Below are 23,015 nucleotides of genomic sequence, written 5' to 3'. Positions count from 1 at the left end.
GATATTATGTAAGCCGAGGTGACTCGCTGGCTTATGTTGGCAGCGCTCGGAGATAAATCAATATCTTTCAACTACTGCCGATTTTCTTCATTAGTGGCAGCACCAGTATTTTGGATCTTCCTTTTAGGAACAAACAGTACTGACTGTTATAAATCAGTACATTACATTACATTACAGTACATTACGTTACGTATGTTACACTTTTGAATGGAATACTCTCTTTCAAATTCTAAAAGTGGCAGGGGTAAAATACAGAGAGCGAAAGGCTATTTACAATTTGTACAGAAATAAGATGACAATTATAAGAGTCGAGGGACATGAAAGGGAAGCAATGGTTGGTAAGGGAGTGAGACAGGGTTGTAGTCTCTCCCCGATGTTATTCAATCTGTATATTGAACAAGCAGTGAAGGAAACAAAAGAAAAAAATTCGGAGTAGGTATTAAAATCCATGGAGCAGAAATAAAAACTTTGAGGTTCGCCAATGACATTGTAATTCTGTCAGGGATAGCAGAGGACTTGGAAGAGCAGTTCAACGGAATGGACAGCGTCTTGAAAGGAGGATATAAGATGAACATCAACAAAAGCAAAACAAGGATTATGGAATGTAGTCGAAATAAGTCGGGTGATGCTGCGGGATTAGATTAGGAAATGAGACAGTTAAAGTAGTAAAGGAATTTTGCTATTTGGGGAACAAAATAACTGATGATGGTCGAAGTACAGAGGATATGCAATGTCACGGAAAGCGTTTCTGAAGAAGAGACATTTGTTAACATCGAGTATAGATTTAAGTGTCAGGAAAACGTTTCTGAAAGTATTTGTAGGGAGTGTAGCCATGTATGGAAGTGATACATGCACGATAAATAGTTTGGACAAGAAGAGAATAGAAGCTTTCGAAATGTGGTGCTGCAGAAGAATGCTGAAGATTCGACGGGTAGATCACATAACTAATGAGGAGGTACTGAATATAATTGGGGAAAAGGGGAGTTTATGGCACAGCTTGACAAGAAGAAGGGACCGGTTGGTAGGACATGTTCTGAGGCATCAGGGGATCACAAATTTAGCATTGGAGGGCTGCGTGGAGGGTAAAAATCGTAGAGGGAGACCAAGAGATGAATACACTAAGCAGATTCAGAAGGATGTAGGTTGCAGTAGGTACAGGGAGATGAAGAAGCTCGCACAGGATAGGGTAGCATGGAGAGCTGCATCAAACCAGTCTCAGGACTGAAGACTACTACAACATATGTTACACTTTACTTTTAGCCATTAATAAATGTGAGTTACACTGATTAATACGCTCTTTCGGGCTTGGTTCAATCCCCTCCTCAGAGAAGTTGCAACTGCGTGTGACATACGTGTAAGCTATCTCCATTGTGCCGTCCATTACCTTATACATTTATTTAAATACGTAAAACAAGGATTAAGTATTTCGACTGTGTCACAGAAACTTTTTGTTGTGACTGTTACAGTGTTGCGCAAGGCATTCCAGATGTTCGCCAAGTCGGGCACCATTGATACCATCAAGATCAGCACCATCTTGAACACCATGGGGCAGCTCTTCGATGACGGAGACTTGCAGGCCATCATTGACGAAGTAGACACAGAGGGTAAGTGTCACTTCCACTGAAATGCACAGAACTCATTACGTCAGTCTTACCAAGTTTTTGTTGCACCAGAACATTCTTATACACCAACATCCAAAATTTTATACCAACCAGGAAATCAAAGTGTAACTGTTCGGGATATCGGAAGGGAAGCAGAACAGGGTGAAGCTTACTCATAATGCATTTGCTATACAATAAAATCTGAAAATACTCCATTAGAAATCCCTCAGCCGGAGATAAAAATTTCAAAAGAGGTAACAAAATCAGAAAATGTGTTCCATAAACAGTTAATAGCTGCTTAATACCCTTGGTAGTAATGTACCATGCTCTCTATGTGGCAGTTCGTGAGCTTCGTTGACAGTCAGTCCCATTCGTAGAAAAAGTGCTGAGTGAAGGTCATACCGGGGCGATGATGGGCTGCGGTTTGTCTGCACATGCAGTGCCAGACAAGCCCTGTAGAAATTAGTACCAAAAGCCTTGAGCGTCATCCCGTGTCAAGAGTTTATCTGTTAGATACTGCACTGCCAGATGATCTCAATAAAACGTGGTTTCATTCTACGTAAAAAGAAAGTGTGCACCGGCTGAAACTTCGAACAGCCGCGCCTAGGGTTGCAGTTCGTCTTATTTGTACCCAGAGCATTCTAAGAAATCTCCGTCCATTACCAATATGACGAACCTATCGTCATAACACCGGACTTCCTCCACGTTTTAATGTTGAAGTAACCTCAACTGTGTGTTACTTTATCTAAAATGCTTTATTCATTGCATTCACACAACTGGTCAATTATGGTCTAACATTCGGGATGGGGGAGAAGAGAGCCATTATGTTCTAGAGCGGAAAAATGGAACCCGAGACTATCACTTGGTACCAAGATCCAGTATCTGTTGATGCAGAATGACATTTATTTCATTTGGTGCCACATTAAAAACTTAACAATGTAACTTGTAAATAATTTTATGGTACCTGAACATAATCAGAAGATCGAAACCGGTAGTAAAAAAAATTTGCATCTCTTACTTGTTTGAAATAAGACACTTTCAAGATACTTATGAGCTAAGGGGTACCACCTGCACAAAATATATTCGGCTTAATACGCCATTTTCAAGTGCGATATACACACATCAAAATAAGTTTTGCATCACCTCCGTTCCGAGAGTTCCGGAACTTGTACAGAAAATTGGAATAAAGGTCAACATAAACATCATCTCCACTCTTTTTACTGCTCATGAAAACCACACATTGCATGGTGTACCACCATACAGCGAGGCCTTCAGAGGTGGTGGTCCAGATTGCTGTACACACCGATACCGCTAATACACAGTAGCACGTCCTCTTGCATTGTCCCACTCCTCAACGGCGATTCGGAGTAGATCTCTCAGAGTGGTTGGTGGGTCGCGTCGTCCATAAGCAGCCCTCTTCAATCTATCCCGCCGCTCGGGATTAGCCTAGCGATCTCAGGCACTGCAGTCATGGACTGTGTGGCTGATCCAGGCGGAGGTTCGAGTCCTTCCTCGGGCATGGGTGTGTGTGTTTGTCCTTAGGATAATGTAGGTTAAGTAGTGTGTAAGCTTAGGGACTCATGAACTTAGCAGTTATGTCCCATAAGACTCCACACACAGTTGAATTTGAACAATCTATCCCAGGCATGATCGATAGGGTTCTTGTCTGGAGAACATGCTGGCCACTCTAGCCGAGCGATGTCGTTATCCTGAAGGAAGTCATTCACAAGATGTGCACGATGGGGGCGCAAATTCTGGTCCATGAAGACGAATGCCTGGCCAATATGTTGCGGATATGGTTGCACTGTCAGTTGGAGGATGGCACTCGCGTATCTTACATCCGTTACGGCGCCTTCCATGACTACCAGCGGCGTACGTCGGCCCGACATAATGCCACCCCAAAACTGCAGGGAATCCCCACATTGCTGCACTCGCTGGACAGTGTGTCTAAGGCGTCCAGCCTGACCAGGTTGCCTCCAAACACGTCTCCGACGATTGTCTGGTTGAAGGCATATGTGACACTCATCGCTGAAGATAACGTGATGCCAGTCCTGAGTGGTCCATTCGGCATGTTGTTGGGCCCATCTGTATCGTGCTGCATGGTGTCGTGGTTGCAAAGATGGACCCCGCCATGGACGTCGGGAGTGAAGTTGCGCATCATGCAGCCTATTGCGCACAGTTTGAGCCGTAACACGATGTCCTATGGCTGCACGAAAAGCATTATTCAACATGATGGCGTTGCTGTCAGGTTTCCTCCAATATATAATCCGTAGATAGTAGTCATCCAGTGCAGTAGTAGCCCTTGGGCGGCCTGAGCGAGGTATGTCATCGACAATTCCTGTCTCTTTGTATCTCCTCCATGTCAGAACAACATCGCTTTGGGTCGCTCCGAGACACCTGGACACTCCCCTTGTTGAGAGTAGTTCCTGGCACGAAGTAACAATGCGGACGCGATCAAGCCGCGGTATTGACCGGCTAGGCATGGTTGAACTACAGATAACACGAGCCGTGTACCTCCTTCCTGGTGGAGTGAATGGAACTGGTAGGCTCTCGGACCGCCTCCGTCTAAGAGGCACTGCTCATGCAGGTTGTTTACATCTTTGGGCGGGTTTAGTGACATCTCGTTGAAAACTTTTTTTTGAAGTGTGTGTAAGAACGAGCTTCGAAGGGTTGTAGAGGGTACCAAATTGAGACAGGAATTCATGTCTTGAAACGTCATTAATCTAGTTTACATTATTCGTACTAGATGAGAATTATATCCAGAGCGATGAACTGTCGCTGTAAACAATCCTTAAGATGGGAGTATAAGAGCCGGAAACCGATCGTGGTGTGTTAAATAATAGAACCTTACAACTGTAGCGGTATTTTCAACCTCAGCCACTTCGTATTAGATACACGTGCTGTCGCATGCATACCAATAACATGAAAGGCGACTTTTAGTGAACTTCTTTCACTTCAGTCTGTAACGAACTAATAGAGACACGCGATCCTTACACTAAAGTATTCAGAAAATGAACCCCAAAAATTTCCTAAATTTTGCCTCTAGAGTTCATAGTCTTTTTTTCAGCCGAACAAACACAGCGGAGACAGCCCTCGTTACAGTTTTACTCCGCCCAGACACTGGCAGACCGTAGCGAGCAGCCGGCCAGACTTGAGCAGCGTTACGAGCCAGCGGGCTGACAGCCGTCCGTCCACGCAGTGTCCGCACTACACAGCCGCAGAGCCGCCGCGCTCGTTAAATAAGCTCCGAGCCGGCCCGCGTATTGTGGCAGAGGGGCCTCGGCTCGGCGGCCGCTGTCACGGATGACGGATGGCGCTCTGTTTGGCAGCTGTCCGCCGCATTCCGGGGGCAAATATAAAACCCGGCGCCGACAGACGCCTCTCACCTTCTGCCCCTGCCGTCACCCCCACCCCTCTCCTTCTTTTTTTAACCATCTTTTCCTGATCTGAGGACGCCGCCACTCTGCTCTGCCACCACGTGTCGGCCGTGGGTAATTGTGTAGCACCCGTTGGTGGGATGGAGGTGCCTTCGTTCTGTATGACACTCAATCGCAAACAAATGTTGCGGAACGTCAGCGCTCGGCGGCATATCTCTGGCACAGCCCGTCAGGTGTTTTCCATTCACAATGGCCTATTATTCGCTCCATTTCAAACTTTTCAACTCCTAATTAATCTGTTCTTTCGCAGAAATGTCTTAATGTTTTAAATTCCCTAACATTGCGACAGGGAAAATAATGTGCTATTATAATATTTATGGCACCAAATATCTACTACCGATGTCATTTGACCTGTGTCCGCCCCCGGTAGCTGAGTGATGCCGGCACGGTAGCTCAGCGTGTTCGGTCAGAGGGTTAGCTGCCCTCTGTAATAAAAAAAAAAAAAACTGAATGAATGGATCATTAACGAACTTCAACGGGCGTCAATTGAAACGAACAATAACGAACAAAATGAGATTACACAAAAATACAAAAAAAAAAAGTGGTCAGCGCGACAGACTGTCAATCCTAAGGGCTCCGGTTTGATTCCCCACTGGGTCGGAGATTTTTATCTGCTCAGGGACTGGGTGTTGTGTTGTCCTAATCATTATCATTTCATCCCCATCGACGCCCAAGTCGCCGAAGTGGCGTCAAATCTAAAGATTTGCACCAGGCGAGCGGTCTACCCGACGGGAAGCCCTCGTCACACGCCATTAATTAAATTTCACCTGTTTGGATGAATCTAGCCACCTTCGGGCAACACACATTCTGCAGGCACTGATACTGCATGTGATAAGGCTGTAACTTCTCAAACACTTGTCTTCGCCGCTGTTAAAGCCCCGATGAGGACTACGTTTGCGAAATTATGTTTACACATACGCTAATCGATTTTTGATATTTAAGAATGTCTTGAACACACACAAGGAGTGGACAAAATACCGAAACACTGAAACACATCACACTATTGTGCTTAATAGGGTGGTGGCATACAAAAATTTTCCAGTCGGCTTGCAATGGATAAATACAGATCCTGTGTGGTTTTCAAGGGAATAGTATGCCGTACTTGCTGCAAAATAGTGTCAAGCTCGAGTAACGATGATGGAGGTGCATGGCAATGACCCATCTCTCCAAACTAGACCACAAAGGCTGAATGATATTGATATCTGGTGATTGTGGTGGCCAGGAGAGACACGAAAATTCATCTTCGTGCTCACTAAACCAGTCCTGGACGATGTGAACTACGTGAACAGGAGCTAGTATGTTGTTGGAACACAGCAACACCATTGGGGAACAAATATTTTAGCCGGCCGATGAGACCGAGCGGTTCTAGGCGCGACAGTCTGGAACCACGCTGCTGCTATGGTCGCAAGTTCGAATCCTGTCTCGGGCATGGATGTTTGTGATGTCCTTAGATTAGTTAGGTTTAAATAGTTTTAAGTCCTAGGGGACGGATGACCTCAGCAGCGCTCAGAGCCGTTTTTGAACAAATATTTTACCGTGAACTGAGCAGTGAAAATGGCAGCACAATCAGTGGCAGTAGTGCGACCCTGCAAAGTAAAGATGTGGCCAATGGGATACTACAATATGGCTGCCCAGATCATTGCTGAACCCTCGTCATGTTTCACTCTTCGGACGTAAACTCGGTCAGAAGTTGGGAACTGTGTGAAGCAAGACACATACGACCAAATGATTTTTCGTCAACTGGTCCATAGTCCATGATGGATGATTATGATGGTTTGTGGGGCTCTCAGCTGCGCTGTTATCTGCGCCCGTACGAATTCCCAATCTTTACTTAGTCCAATCTCACTACTTTCACGAATGATGATGAAATGATGAGGACAACGCAAACACCCACTCCCCGGGCAGACAAAATCCCCAATCCGGCAGGAAATCGAACCCGGAACCCCGTGATCCAGAGGCAGCAACGCTAGCCACTGTTCCACGAGCTGCGGAGTCCACAGCACAGGTTTAATTGCTTCGGGGCCACGTTTGCCTGTTACTGGCATTTGCATCACTGATGAATAATTTCGGGATTCCTACTCGCCCTGCTATTCCCAGCTTACGAAGCTTAGTTCGTGTTGATTTCGTGCTGACAGCGGTCGATACTTCGTGTCGTACTCTTTTCTTCTTCGTCACAGTCCTCTTCAGTGACCGCCTGTCACGATGACTCAACACGCACTTTCATCCGCGTTGTTGCTTAGCGGATGATGTTTTTTTTTTTTTTTTTTTTTTTTTTTTTTGCATTTCCTGTATGTGGTATAAATCTTCGATTGGCACCTCTTCAAACACCTAACACTTCGTCTGCTTTGGTTACGGAACTACTCACCATACGAGCCCCAACAATTTTCCCACCTTTGAATCCACTTAGCTCCGACATAATGCACTCTCAACTACACAGAACTCTGTTCTGACCGCGACTGACACTTGGAACGTGTTGAGGACATTTCACAGGTTCCTTTCTTGGTAAATAGAACAGCGGAACCTCCAGCTAGTCACGTCTTCAGAACAATTGACAACATGTAGTACTAAAATGAAAATACCACAAATCGATTTGATGCATATGTATCAGGTACATCTCAAGATGGGACTAGAATTCTCCAAATCGATCATGTTATAATAACATTGAAGGTCTTTTAATTACAGTTTCAGGTAGATTCATTCTTACTCTCAACTTACTATACGACTGCTTTCCCGCGGTTCTATCGATAAAGGAATTTTTGAATAGTAAGTAACTTGTATCTGGATGCGGTGTGCCCCAATAGTCTTTAATCGAGGAATAGGCAAGGGGTACAACGTGTTCAAGTACCGGCCAAATACCATTATCTGAACTTACTGAAGAGAATAACTGTCAACCCTAATTTGAAGATCTATATTTGATAAATGAAGTAACTTTGGTTTCATTTACTGGATAGTTTGACCAGTAAGTCTCTTTTGCAACCAAAATAAAGTAGCTCAATTCTGAAGGTTGACAGCGAGTAGTTGACTGTTGCAGTATTTTCTAATGAGGAGGAAAAATGTACGAGATGATATGCTAAAAGATCTGTGCATCCTCATTGTTCATCGTTTCCGCTGTCAAATCTTCTTAGATTGCAATATAATATAAATGTAAATCTATGAAATGTGCTTCGTACATTAAACATTTTGTTTCTTACATCTTATTTGCTGCGATTATTTTTTTTTTTCGTTCCGTTTCTTGCAGTCCCTCACGAAATACTGTGCTAATACTACAGCTAGTAGTCATTTGTACATTCTTTTCGAACATTTTATTACTACTTATTTGGGATACCGGTAGTGATACTATGTTTGATGATGAAGCTAAAGCTTCGTTGCAGAACTGTTTACTTATTCCTTTCTACGATTGTCTGTGTATGTGTTCAGTAGTTTTAGAGCAACCTGATGGGTGTTTTCGCCGAAGAATACTGTACTCAGAGGTTATAATCGGTAAGTAAAAACAGAACGTAGTTACGATGTTCACTAACTGTTGCAGGATCGGGCAAGGTGAATTTTGACGGCTTCTGCAGGATCGCCTCCCATTTCCTGGAGGAGGAGGACTCAGAGGCCATGCAAGAGGAGCTGAAGGAGGCTTTCAGGCTGTACGACAGGGAAGGTGAGCGACGACACCTCTCAGTGAACTTCTGTCATATGTTTACAAGCCGCCGACATTTTTCTGAATTCGTCACCTTTCGGCTGGTTTGAGACTTTTCCTACCTGTGTTTATCTTACCATCTCTACATAACTACAATAACTAATATCGTCTGCATCTGGTTTTGAGTATTGTAGCTTTTGACTGCCCGTTCTATTACTTTCCTCTACTGCTCTTTTGCTCATTCCTGCACCTGTACCTGATGTCCTCACGAACCGGTTCATTCCTCTCGTAACAGTCGTCCGTTAACGTCTTTCCTTCATCATACTGTGTGCTAGTTCTTCATTTCGTATTCCGCTAATGTTTTAATCTTTAACATTGCTCGAGAGCACAACGTACTAGATACCTTCAGTTTGTTCTTCTACGGATTACTGATGCTGATGCACACAGCACTGTGCTCCAGACGTACACTGTCAGAGACTCCTTGCTCAGTCGCTTTCAGATTTCTCACACTGGTTGAGCTCTTTCATTGAAGAAAACTCGAATCCCCTGTAACAATCAACTTCTTATACACTATCTGATCAAAAGTGTCAAAATACCCCTATGTAATGTGGAATTCACCGCTGTTGCGGCTTACCTTGACGCGGCAGCAGAGAGGTTGGCCGACAGCAACTCGCTGAGCAACAATGCTGGACCCTGGAGTAGGAGGGCACCATTTTTCGGTCAAGTCCTGGTTCAGCGTACACCATCGTGATGGACGTGTTCCTTTGTCAAGTCTTCCAGAGCAACGAACGTTGCCAGATTGCATTCGATATCGTCATACGGGTCCAGCAACTGATATGATACTATGTAGTGTCATTAAGTAAACCACACTTTTATCTCGCTTTCGCGTATTCTGCAATTTCAACGGCAGTCACTATTTTGTGTAAAATAATTTAGGTGTAAGTCTGCGTAATTACAAAACACCGAAACAAGTAACTGCCAGCGTTTCGAAAGACTTTGCGATAGTCGTCTTCAGGACAGTTAACTACACTCTCCAGCAGATAACTGGCCTGAAGAGGACCTCTACAAAGTCAGTCGAAACTTCGACAGTTAGTTGCTTTAGTAATTTATAATGACGCAGCCAAGTACCCAAATTTTTTTTTTTCAAAATTACACTGGCGTTAGAAGCTTACGAACTTTTAGCAGATGTTTTATTTCTGATGTCTTAGGATGAGAGGCATTCAACGGCTTCGTAATATCTTTCAACGAGATAACGCCAAACCACAAATTGCCTGTGGTGGCGTGACCTACCTCGACACGGAGGCTGTTCGACTGTTGCTCTGGCCGGACGTTCTCCACATCTCCCACTGGTTGTAAACATCTGGTCACAGGTTTCAGAGACTGGCCCCCTACCACTCACCCACCTCCACGATCGCCTCTGATCTCTGGCTCAGAGTTGAAACAGCGTGAATTGACGTTATCGTATCTGCCATCCAAACAGTACGACTCGATGCCTAGCCGTATTGCTGCTGCCAAAGTTGGTGTCCAGTATACCCCCAGACCTCCTAAAAATTTAACCCGATTTTCTTCCTAGAATAATGTTTATGCACAGTAAAACGTAAAAGTTCGTTATTTGATATCCTTCTTATTGTTGTAATTTGATTGCTGGGCATGGATGACTTGCATAAATATTTCGAAACTATCAAACTTTTGAATAGCACCACGTGAAAGATGATATAATTATCAGTGCTGTACGTAATTGTATCACACCCCTTTCCGCCAGAAAGTTTTAGCTGTGTTACGCGTATGGTAATCCAGTGCACGTGACACAGTGGAATGTATGCTCCTAACTTAGGCCAAGGCCCCGTCCGCTTCAAGATGTCGTTAGCCTGTTTCAACTGCAGAAAGAAACTTAGTTTTTTTTCTGTGGAAGCTTAAAAGATGTCATCTCGCTTCAGTTTTCCAAGGTCCTCATTCTATCCGATTCTACGTAAGTTTTACAATCACTAAGGCATAAGAAGTGGAACTGAAAAACCAGACCTCTCATTTCGGCAATCATTTGGCAGTGTCTCCAGTGTCAAATCTAGAGACCGACGACAAAATTCCTCACCGTGGCATCATTGAAGGAAAACTGACTTAAACGTCCCGTCGACATCGAGGTCGTTAGAGACGGAGCACAAGCTCGGATCGTATCAAGAATGGGGAATGGAATCGGCCCTGCCCTTTCCAAGGAACCATCCCGGCACCTGCCTGTAGCGACTTAGGGAAATCACTGGAAATCTAAATCTGGATGGCCGGACGCGGATTTGAACCGTCGTCCTGCCGAATGCGAGTCCAGTGTGCCAACCACTGCGCCACATCCCTCCGTTGTGGTAACGCTGATAATCAAATAGTCAATATTCTTATTGAAGAAACCAGAAAGTCAGGAACATTGATCGGCCTGAGACTTTCTCCTTCTGAACTGCACCTTTGGTTTTCAGCAATATCAAAAGGACTGGAACATGTCTTAGTTCTTCAGGAGATAATGATATTATTCCTATGCTCAGCCTGTTATTCCACACAGGCACTGTTTCACAATGTTCGCCTACCCGGGTGGTTGATATCCTTCTCCTACCATATGAGTTTCAACCTCGACAGCTTTCCAATGCATCTTCACCACAAAGAAATTATTCCAACTGTGGCCTGTGGCTGCATACACTACATAAGGTGACTTCAATCACATCGGATGTGCAAAATGGAAGAGACTCAAACAACCGTTTGTGCAACAGTTACGTCCACTGACTGTAGATTTTCCTGTGAATGGTGACATTCAGCTTTCTTTGGATATTCCCCGCATATAATGAAGAGCTTTGTAAATTTTTGCAAGCTGTCAAAGTATCTTTGTGGTAAGAACGCAGCACTGGTTGTTTCATGTTCATAATAAAGTATTTTATATGTGTATGTATCTCAACTTGGGTGCTGAACATTTTTATCTCTGCTGGTCTTCCTGTTTTATTGGATAAACTTGTGGTGCCAGAATAATCAACTCTGTTGAGCTACTCCGTAAAATTTTTCACTGCTTATCAAGCACCTTCGGTAAATGTGTACTTGTATCTTTATTTATATTTGTGTCAAAACACCGTTGCTAAACGTTAATCTTGTTATTTTGATATTCCAACTTTTCCTTTAAATTTAAAAACCTTTTTTCACTGTTTCCAAGCGTGTCAATTAACAAATGGTTCAAATGGCTCTGAGCACTATGGGACTTAACAGCTGTGGTCACCAGTCCCCTAGAACTTAGAACTACTTAAACCTAACTAACCTAAGGACATCACACACATCCATGCCCGAGGCAGGATTCGAACCTGCAACCGTAGCAGTCGCGCGGTACCGGACTGAGCGACTAGAACCGCGAGACCACCGCGGCCGGCTATCAATTAACAGCAAGCTTCTGAAGCCATTTGTTAAACTATCATCAATTTATGTTTTGTTCTGTATGTAAATTACTTATTTTTTAGCTGATTAAATGGGCTCCAGAGCCCAAATAAAAAAATAAAAAATAAAATAAAAAAGTAACATTTGTTCAAACACACTGAAGTATTCTACCTCCCCAGTTTTTGACAGGTATTCACTTTTGGCCAATATCAGCCTTATAGGTCATTTTCAAGGTTAGTTGGTGTCGACGTGTACAGTTATCCTGTGTACAATACATCGACACCTACTACCCTACTCGTAATGCCGCAATTGGCCAATTTTGTAACATGTGGTAAAGCGAATACTTGTGAAAAACAGCCGAGGTGGATTACGTCAGTACGTCTTTTAACAAGCATACTGCTGTGGTACCCCACATGGAGAAAATGAACGTAATACACTCCTGGAAATTGAAATAAGAACACCGTGAATTCATTGTCCCAGGAAGGGGAAACTTTATTGACACATTCCTGAGGTCAGATACATCACATGATCACACTGACAGAACCACAGGCACATAGTCACAGGCAACAGAGCATGCACAATGTCGGCACTAATACAGTGTATATCCACCTTTCGCAGCAATGCAGGCTGCTATTCTCCCATGGAGACGATCGCAGAGATGCTGGATGTAGTCCTGTGGAACGGCTTGCCATGCCATTTCCACCTGGCGCCTCAGTTGGATCAGCGTTCGTGCTGGACGTGCAGACCGCGTGAGACGACGCTTCATCCAGTCCCAAACATGCTCAATGGGGGACAGATCCGGAGATCTTGCTGGCCAGGGTAGTTGACTTACACCTTCTAGAGCACGTTGGGTGGCACGGGATACATGCGGACGTGCATTGTCCTGTTGGAACAGCAAGTTCCCTTGCCGGTCTAGGAATGGTAGAACGATGGGTTCGATGACGGTTTGGATGTACCGTGCACTATTCAGTGTCCTCTCGACGATCACCAGAGGTGTACAGCCAGTGTAGGAGATCGCTCCCCACACCAAGATGCCGGGTGTTGGCTCTGTGTACCTCGGTCGTATGCAGTCCTGATTGTGGCGCTCACCTGCACGGCGCCAAACACGCATACGACCATCATTGGCACCAAGGCAGAAGCGACTCTCATCGCTGAAGACGACACGTCTCCATTCGTCCCTCCATTCACGCTTGTCGCGACACCACTGGAGGCAGGCTGCACGATGTTGGGGCGTGAGCGGAAGACGGCCTAACGGTGTGCGGGACCGTAGCCCAGCTTCATGGAGACGGTTGCGAATGGTCCTCGCCGATACCCCAGGAGCAACAGTGTCCCTAATTTGCTGGGAAGTGGCGGTGCGGTCCCCTACGGCACTGCGTAGGATCCTACGGTCTTGGCGTGCATCCGTGCGTCGCTGCGGTCCGGTCCCAGGTCGACGGGCACGTGCACCTTCCGCCGACCACTGGCGACAACATCGATGTACTGTGGAGACCTCACGCTCCACGTGTTGAGCAATTCGGCGGTACGTCCACCCGGCCTCCCGCATGCCCACTATACGCCCTCGCTCAAAGTCCGTTAACTGCACATACGGTTCACGTCCACGCTGTCGTGGCATGCTACCAGTGTTAAAGACTGCGATGGAGCTCCGTATGCCACGGCAAACTGGCTGACACTGACGGCGGCGGTGCACAAATGCTGCGCAGCTAGCGCCATTCGACGGCCAACACCGCGGTTCCTGGTGCGTCCGCTGTGCCGTGCGTGTGATCATTGCTTGTACAGCCCTCTCGCAGTGTCCGGAGCAAGTATGGTGGGTCTGACACACCGGTGTCAATGTGTTCTTTTTTCCATTTCCATGAGTGTATTTAAAGGGAGTTGAGGGGATGTCTTTGTCGTGTCTACCCTTTGTCACCCCGGCGTTATTTGAAAGCACGAGCGTGTCGACTGTATTTCGTTTAAGCTTGTGCGTTTCTTGCGCAGGAAACGGCTACATCACGACGGGGACGCTGCGAGAAATCCTGGCGGCGCTGGACGACAAGCTGGGACCAGAAGACCTGGACGGCATCATTGCTGAGATTGATACCGACGGCTCAGGCACCGTCGACTTCGACGGTGAGCGCCCTTGAGAGATAACACCCCCTCACCTTCTCTTTCTACTGAGCAATACGAGCCATCAGATACGCTTCTCCATCAGGACAGAAAATCATAGAAGTGCGAGCTATCACAGCCATTGATGATATGAGTAAAATTCTTCTGGGTGTTAGATGGTGTCGCTTTCTTTCTTTTTTATCAGTCTTCTGATTGGTTTCTTGCGGCCAGCCGCCAGCCAAGTATTTTTTTTTTTTTCCAGCGCCAACCTCTTCATTTCAGTGTTCCACTTGCACCCAACGTCCTAAGTTATTTGTTGGGTGTATTCCAATGCCTGTATTTCCTGCACCGTTTGCCCTCTGCAGCTCCCTCTAGTACAATAGAAGTTTCTACTTGGTGTCTTAGCACATGTGCTGTCATCCGGTTCTTCTTGTCAGTGGTTTCCATATGTTCCTCCCTCCGCCGACTCTACAGTGAAATTCCTCATTCCTTTCTTTTATCAGTCCACCTAATCTTCAACATTCTTCTGAATACCACATCACAAATGCTTCGATATTCTTCTTTTACGCATTTCCCACAGTCCATGATACACCACTATATAATCTGATGCTCCAAACTTAGTCTCAGAAATATCTTCGTGTCAAATTGAGGCATATGTTTGATATTATAAAAACTAGCAGGCTTCTTTTGGCCAGGAAAACCATCTTTGTTTGTGCTAGTCTGCTATTTATATCCTCTTCGCTTCGTCTGTCATGGACAATTTTGCTTCGAAGGTAATAGAATTCCATAACTTCCTCTGCTTCACGATCACTAACTTTGATTTTAAGCTTCTCGACTTTCTCGTTTCTGATACTTCTCACTGCTTTCGTCCTTTTTCGGTGTATTCTCAATCCGTATTCTGTACTCATTAGACTGTTCACACCATTCAACAGCTCCTGTAATTCTTCGTCACCTTTTATTTTCGTCACTGCTTCTTCGATGTACAGTTTCAACAGTAGTGGCGAAAGACTGTCTCACGACTTTTTTATCCGAGCCACTTCGTTCTTGGTCTTTCAATCTCATTGTTTCCTGTAGGTACTTGTACATATGTTGTATTACGCGTCTTTGCCTATAGCTTACTCCTATTTTTCTCAGGATTACGAATTTTGCACGATTTTACATTGTCGAAAGCTTTTTCCAGCAGGTTGACAGATGCTATAATCTTATCTTGATTTTTCTTCAGGCTTGCTTCCATTATCAACCGCAATGTCAGACTTCGTCTCTGGCGTCTTTATCTTTCCTAAAGCCGAAATGATAGTCATGTAACATTTCTTCAGTTTTCTTTTCCATTCTTCGGTATTTTATTCTTGCCAGCAACTTGGATGAATGAGCTGTTCAGCTGATTGTGCAGTAGTTCTAGCACTTATCTGCTCTCGCTATCACCGGAATTCTATGGCGTAATTGTCCAAAAGGGGGAGTCTACACACCAACATAAACAAACGTTTGGCCTCTACTTTCCTCCATGACTTTAGATATACCGACTGAATTTTGTCTATCCGTTTTTTCTTATTTAATCTCAAGTCTTCCAAAGTTCTTTTAAATTCTGACTCTAATACTGGATTCGCTATGTCCTCCATATTGACTGCAATTTCTTCTTCTGTCACGTCATCTGACAGTTCCTCACCATTACAGAGGCCTTCAGTGCTCTCATGTCACCTACCCGCTCGCTCTGCCTTTGACAGTGGAATTTCCATTGCACTTTCGTTACTGTCACCCTTGCTTTTAATTTCACAAAAGGTTGTTTTGACTTTCGACTTTTGAGTCAGTCCTTACGATAATCATTTTAAGTTACATATCTTCATATTTGTCCTGCATCCATTTTGACTTCCTGTATTCTTGTCGTTCCCTGACCATTTTTATCCTTCCTCCTATCGTCAATAAACTGTAGTATTTCATGTGCTACCCAATGTTTCTTTGTAGTTACCATCCTCATAATTATATTTGTCTTTTCAACATCTGTGATTGCTCTTATTAGTGATGCCCACTTCTCTTCTTTAAGTGTCTACCATGGTATTCCTTATCGCAGGATCAAACTTCAAGTCGTCTCGTCACTCCTTAGTAGTTTAGTATTCCACTTATTTCCACCTTTATACTCCAGTACGATCCTCTTATATTTCAGTCATCATTACGAAAATGTGATCTGAATCTATATCTGCTGCTGCGTACGCTTTACAATCCAGTATCCCGTATCTTCAGGCCTTTTCCACGTATATCTCCTCCTTTTTTGATTTTTGAACATTGTATTTGCTATTACTTGCTGAAACTTATTGCGGAACTCAATCAGTCCTTCTCCTTTTTCAGTCATATTACCAAGCCCATATTCTCCCGTACTTCTTTCTTCTATTCGTTCTCTTACTACGGCGTTCCGATCACCCTTGATTCTTAGATTATCCTCTCTTTATACATTCTGTAGTACACGTTCAGTATTCTCATATACTTGCTCTGTCTCTTCATCCTCGGCCTGTGATGTCCGCTTGTGTCCCTGAATTGTTTTTACTGGAGTTAGTTGCTGTCGAATTTGATGAGAATAATTCTATCGCTGAACTGTAGTGACTCGCTCTCTGCTATATTTCCCTATTCATAATGAACCCTACTCCAATTAAAACATGTTTTTGCTGGTTCTGATATTACCTTATATTCGTCTTCACTGACTCCCTGTTCAGATTTTCTAGCTTCCCTATCGCGTTCAGACTTCTGACATTCCGTTGGTTATTCATTCTTTTTCTCATGGTCACCTCCCTGTTAGCAGTGCCCTACCAGAGATCCGAATGGGGATCAGTCCTGAATCTTTTGCTAAAGGAGAGATCATCATGACACTTTTTCACTTGTAGGCCACATGCCCTGTGGATACATGTTATGTTCTTCAATACGATAGTTTCTATTGCCTTCTGCATCCTCATGCCATTGATCATTGCTGATTCTGCCGTATTTTAGGGGAAGATTCCCACCTCAAGGGCAAAATATTGTCCTGAACCTCTGTCCGCTTCTTTGCCGTCTTTGACAAGCTCGATGGTGGAACAAGGGTGACTTCTTACACCGGAAGTCTTCGGCCGCCATTGCTGATGATATTAATTCCAAATTTTAGCTGCAGAGAGATTCGAAACAGTGGTACAATATGTTTTAATTACTTCTCAAAGACGCTACCATTGCACGACGCGTCGATTGTTTTGGTGCTATTACAAAGCATTAGAACAGTATAGATATGACTTCAGACTGTCTTTGTATCGTTCCTTCTCAGGGCGGCCGAACAGCAGTCGGATATATATATATATATATATATATATATATATATATATATATATATATATATATATATATATATAAGTTTTAATGTTCCATAATGTCGTCGCCTAACATCTAAAATGATTTTATTCAAATGCAAATAATTTTGCAAACTGATGTAGAGTTTCGGGGCGATGTACCCGTGAATCTGGTTTGAGAATCCACGACTGTCAAGAGAATCACTGTGTTCACCTTCGTAAGGCCGGAATACATTCGACAGGGAACGATTTTTGCCCCCAGAAACAGTCAAGTGCGTTAAATCATTAACTAAGACCTGTAGTGGTTTCAATAGATTACTTGGCGAACCACGATTACAATGAGAAACACAGGCTTTTGCAGCTTGTTCCGCTAGTTATTTATTTGTCAGCTAGGCTTCCATTTATTCTCCTTTTTATGGCGTTACTGACAAAGAAATTTTTTTGCATAATGGCACAAGACAGCAAAGAATTTATAATCGTCAGAGAAATTAATTGCTAATGCTAAAAATACAAAAAATTAATATTTCACACTCATAGAGCTCTAAATTAGTAAATGTCGCATCCAGTAACAATAGGTTACTACTTAACAAAACTGCTGGGAGAAACACACATGTCTGACAATATGAATAAGTAGAGAGTAAGTTTCACTTTGTTTATTCAGTAACTATTCAGGATCGTTCTGGCGGTGCCTCCTCATCTTAAGTATTTCGAGCAGAGACACTTTCTGTCCACAGAGAGGTTATGTAGTAGAAGCACTCTGGAGAAATAGGGAATGCAGGTTTTTTCGACATACTTCATTGGGGAAATCGACTCACGTTATCAGCTGAATCGTGGAGTCCTGTTGTCGCAGTACTTCGACGAGTTTCTTATTCGTCATCATCGCCTGAATTCGCGTCCCATTATGATCGTTTCAATATTGCTACTGCTTTCTTTTCACTGATTACGTAACCCTTCGAAATGAGTTTTGAATCGCCAATGGGAAAGTCGTAACCAAATAATCTATCGAGATGGCTAACAAATGTTATTCCGAACAAAAACATTATGGATGAGCCCATTTTCCAGCTAACTTGTTTTTTGACTTATTTCTATGGTGTTGATGAAAGTGTTAATGACAAATGGATAAAAATGAGGGAAGGACTCATGGATGCTGCTAAAGAAATACTAGGAATTAGAGTATCATAAAGTAGCAGAAAAGAATGGATAACGGAAAACAGGCTGAAAAAGAGGGAAGGGCGGAGAGAGTGGAAAAATGTAGAAACTGAAGAAGGAAAAAAGTGGTACAGGAAACTGAATAATGAATGAAGAAGTGAAACTGAAGAAGCAAGAGAGAAATGGATGAAACAATAATGCGACGAAATACAGAAAATGGAGTAACAGGGAAAGTATGAAATGATGTATAGACTGGGTAGTGAAATAGTTTTTGAACGTAAAAGAAAGAGGAATAACATGGAAATAGAAAGAGCGGCTGGAACTTTAGCAGAAGAACCACAGGAGGTTTTAAACAGATGACAAGAATATATTGAATGTCTGTATAAGGGGGATGAAATACAAAGCGAAATTAAGGTAGAAGAGGAGCAGTGTGTGCCGGAAGGTGGAAAGGGATTCACCATCTTGCAAGCAGAAGTAGAAAAGGCGCTGAAGGAGATGAAGACTAGGAAGGCGTGTGGAATTGATGATTTGCCAGCAGAACTATTGAAGAGTCTGGGAAACAAGACAAGAAAAGAAATAATCTACCTCTGTAATGAGATATATGATAAAGGGGAATGGCCTGAGGACTTCCTTCCAACAGTTATGATAGCAATAGAGAAAAAGAGAAACACTAAAAAATGCGAAGAGCATAGGACCATCAGTCTAATTTTCTTATGCCGAGAGTGTTGAATAGAAGGCTATATGGCAAGCTGGATAGAGGGACTGCAGAGGAGCAGTTCGGATTTAGAAGAGAAAAAGGAGTAAGAGATGCTATTGGCCTGTTAAGAAATGGTTCAAAGGGCTCTGAGCACTATGGGACTTAACATCTGAGCCCCTAGAACTTAGAACAACTTAAACCTAACTAACCTAAGGACATCATACACATCCATGCCCGTGGCAGGATTCGAACCTGCGACCGTAGCGGTCGCGCTGTTCCAGACTGTAGCGCCTAGAACCGCTTGGCCACTCCGGCCGGCACCTGTTAAGAGCTACATGGGAAAGATATATGGGAAAAGGTAGTTAAATCTTTGCTGTTTTCCTAGATTTAGAAAAGGCTTTTGATAGAGTTCAGTGGAACAAGCTGGTGGATATTTTGAAGAGGAAAGCAGTAGATTGGAAAGAGAGACGACTGATACCAAAGCTATATTTACACAGAAAAGTAAGTAAAAGGATTGGAAATGAAATGTCAGAAGGAAGCAGCGCTGAACGAGGTGTTAGACAAGTTTGTTGCCTTTCCCCACTGCTGATTAACGCTTACCTTGAAGAGACTATTGCGAGAGGCTTAGATGGGAAAAGAGGAATATGTATTGGTGGAGAGAGAGTAGAAAGTATAAGATTTGCTGATGACATGGTATTAGTGGCAAAACATGAGCGGATAGTGAATAACATGCTGAAAGATCTGAATGAAGCTTGTGTGGAATATGGGATGCAAATAAACACAGCAAAAACAATGAGTATGGTCATCAGTACAAGACGCAGACTGTCCAATATTAAAATAGGACAAGCTACCGTTAGCCAAGTAAGTGAATTTAAATATCATGGAAGCACAATAAGTGAAGACTTGAGATGTCACCAGGAGGTGAAAACTCGAATTTCCATGGCGAAGGAGGCTTTCATCAGAAAGAGGAGTCTTATGTGGCAAATTAGATAAAGGCCTAAGAAAAAGGCTAGGCAAATGTTTTGTCTGGAGTGTGGCACTATATGAGGCAGGAACATGGACGCTGAGACGAGAGGATGAAAAAAGGTTAGAAGCATTTGAGATGTGGATATGGAGGAGAATGGACAAGATAAGCTAGATTGAAAAAGTGACTAATGAAAGAGTATTGGAAAGGTTTGGTGAGAGAAGATGTCTGCTGAAGGTTATAAGAGAAAGGAAAAAGAAAAGTTGGGCATTCATTGAGAAGGGAGTTCTTGCTAGCCGATGCATTCGGAAGGACTGGTTTGTGGGAGAAGACTAAGATGAAGAAGGAGATACAAGATGATAGACGACAAAAGGAAAGAGGAAATTATGCGGACCTGAAGAGGAGGGCAGAAGACCGGACAGGCTGGAGAACTACTATGTGAAAACCTGCCTTTTGGCGGAACACTAATGATGATGATTATGATATATGGTACCTCAGTAGTTTGCGAAACTATCTCAGTCCTACTTCTGAGCCAAAGCACCTGAATTAACAGCTTCTACACATGAATTAAGATTATTTTCCATTTATTAACCACGCCTGCTACTTTCATCCTGCATCTTGTACTTAATAGACACCTTCACTAATCTGTAAATAAAATAGCCAATCCGTAGGCTCCTAAACGAACTTAAGGGACACTGAAGATTACCTTCATGTAAAATATTTGTGAGTGTAATCACTGAATCTACCCTCGCCTGCATTTTTAGAGGATGAGACTAGCCCCAATTTACACGCTTATCTGAGCTGGATTTTATATTACTTGACACGATTGAAATATTCAGTACATTCTGTCCGGCTACAAGTCGGCAAGGTGCCAAATTCATTACTTGCCAACTAGATCGTAATAGCTTTACAGACATAAGTCTGAGACGATTAAATTAAGCTGCAAAAAGAAACTTACGGTACTGATATTGATAATCATCTTTCTAGGGATGGTACCTCCTGTTGACTTTTTCCCGTATTGCACGACACGATGAATCTCTTTCTTCTACTTACCCAGAAGTGTTTCGACACCTATGTGTCGTCTTCTGTGGATGTAGATTCGACTTATTTTTATAGAATTATTATAAAAAGTTCACAATTGTTTTTCTATTTTAAGCCTAAAAATTCTGACATGTATGGTCTTTTGACTGCTCACCTGAAATTACAGTGATTGTGAAAATTTATAGTGCTCTGCCTCTTTCGTTAAGACATGGCATTATGACAACATTTTATACCTAATTCAATATTTTATCAAATGTTTCCAGAGACCATTTCAAGTCTCAAACAGATACGATGTATATATGAAGATTGAAGCCACGAATCAAAATTTGTAGCAAGGCGAGGATTCCAACCTGGGTGTCTTACTCACTTGGCAGATGCGCTAACCACTACGCTACACTGGCATGGCGACTTTGCGCAACTGCACAGACTACCATAGCACGTCCCCCTTATCAATCCAATTTTCCATTCACACCTCAGCCTACTTGCTATTCCCCACTAAGCTCGAACAGCATTGCAGAGTCTTTCCAGCTGTACTGGAACAGCACCTTTGCATCGAAAGAAACGAGGCATTCTGCCTGAAACTCGAGCAGAGGTGCTTTAATCAAATGAAACTATATCGTTCCAGAGACATTTTCAAGTTACAAACATCTGTGAAGTATATATGCAGACTGAAGTGACGTATTAAATTTGCACCCAGACCAAGATTCGAATCCGCGTGCCGGCCGCAGTGGACGAGCGGTTATAGGCGCTACAGTGCGGAACCGCGTGACCACTACGGTTGCACGTTCGAATCTTGCCTCGGGCATGAATGTGTGTGATGTCCTTACGTTAGTTACGTTTAAGTAGTTCTAAGTTCCAGGGGACTGATGGCCTCAGATGTTAAGTCCCATAGTGCTTAAAGCATTTAGAAAAGCCTCTACAATGCTGTTCGAGTTTAGGGTGAATACCAAGTGGGCTGAGGCGTGAATGGGAATTTCGATTGACGAGGGAGATGTGTTAGGCCAGTCGTTGCGGTTGCGCAGAGAGAGCCATTGTGCCAGGGTGGCGTAGTGGTTATCCATCTGCCTTGTGAGCACGAGACCTGGGTTCGAATCTGGGCCTTGGTAAAAAATTTCTCGTCGCTTCGGTCTGTGTATACACACAATTTATTATGTTTTTGTGGGCCAAAAGTAAGTTACCAGGATCAAAGCACATCTTTTTTTCTGAGTGCAATTCAGAATAAGAGTTCTATTTCTTTTCTCTGGTGTGTTTCAGAGTTCATGGAGATGATGACGGGAGAATAAGCCAGCAAATGCGAGGGGTACGGCGCCCAGCGGTTTACTCACTACGAACACCCGGACCAAGTCCAACAGCACCACCTGCTGCGTCATCGCCAAAGCCGCGAACTCTCCTGAAGGGCCACGGAGAAGCAGCACTCATCATACCTACGCAGCACTCGCCTCAGGCACTATTGCTAACACTTAGCAACAGACATTGTAAATAAATAATTTCACCACTAAGCTGCTTCCGCGTGCATTCATTTTCTTTTCCCAGTTCACTTTGTCACTCTCCTTATCATCTTGCAAAAATGGCGTCGACGAATGTGGCGCAGTGACATTTTAAGTGAGATGAAGAGATCGTCGATAATGGAAGTCCTCAAAACATGATCTTCGCAGCTTGGTTACACCTGCTTTTTACAATTTTTATCGTTCTGTGTACCAGATATCTCCTGCTTTACAACCACGGCC

The 23,015-nt window shown here is 43.6% G+C and overlaps 1 protein-coding gene across 1 annotated transcript in view; it reads left to right on the top strand.

Moving 5' to 3' along the window:
- LOC126336515 (troponin C) overlaps positions 1-22,787 on the top strand; it is a 46,886-nt gene extending 24,099 nt beyond the window's left edge. Inside the window, exons 3-6 of the mRNA XM_050000296.1 lie at positions 1,467-1,604; positions 8,565-8,684; positions 14,031-14,162; positions 22,543-22,787. Coding sequence (XP_049856253.1) covers positions 1,467-1,604; positions 8,565-8,684; positions 14,031-14,162; positions 22,543-22,571 — 419 coding nt within the window. The 3' untranslated portion in view covers positions 22,572-22,787. The remainder of the gene's footprint in view (positions 1-1,466; positions 1,605-8,564; positions 8,685-14,030; positions 14,163-22,542) is intronic.
- Positions 22,788-23,015: the final 228 nt, after the last annotated feature.

The sequence above is a fragment of the Schistocerca gregaria genome, chromosome 2, assembly GCF_023897955.1.
Source record: "Schistocerca gregaria isolate iqSchGreg1 chromosome 2, iqSchGreg1.2, whole genome shotgun sequence".
Taxonomy (NCBI): Eukaryota; Metazoa; Arthropoda; class Insecta; order Orthoptera; family Acrididae; genus Schistocerca; species Schistocerca gregaria.
Note: the sequence above shows the minus strand (reverse complement) of the source record. Positions and strands in the feature narration are given on the sequence as shown.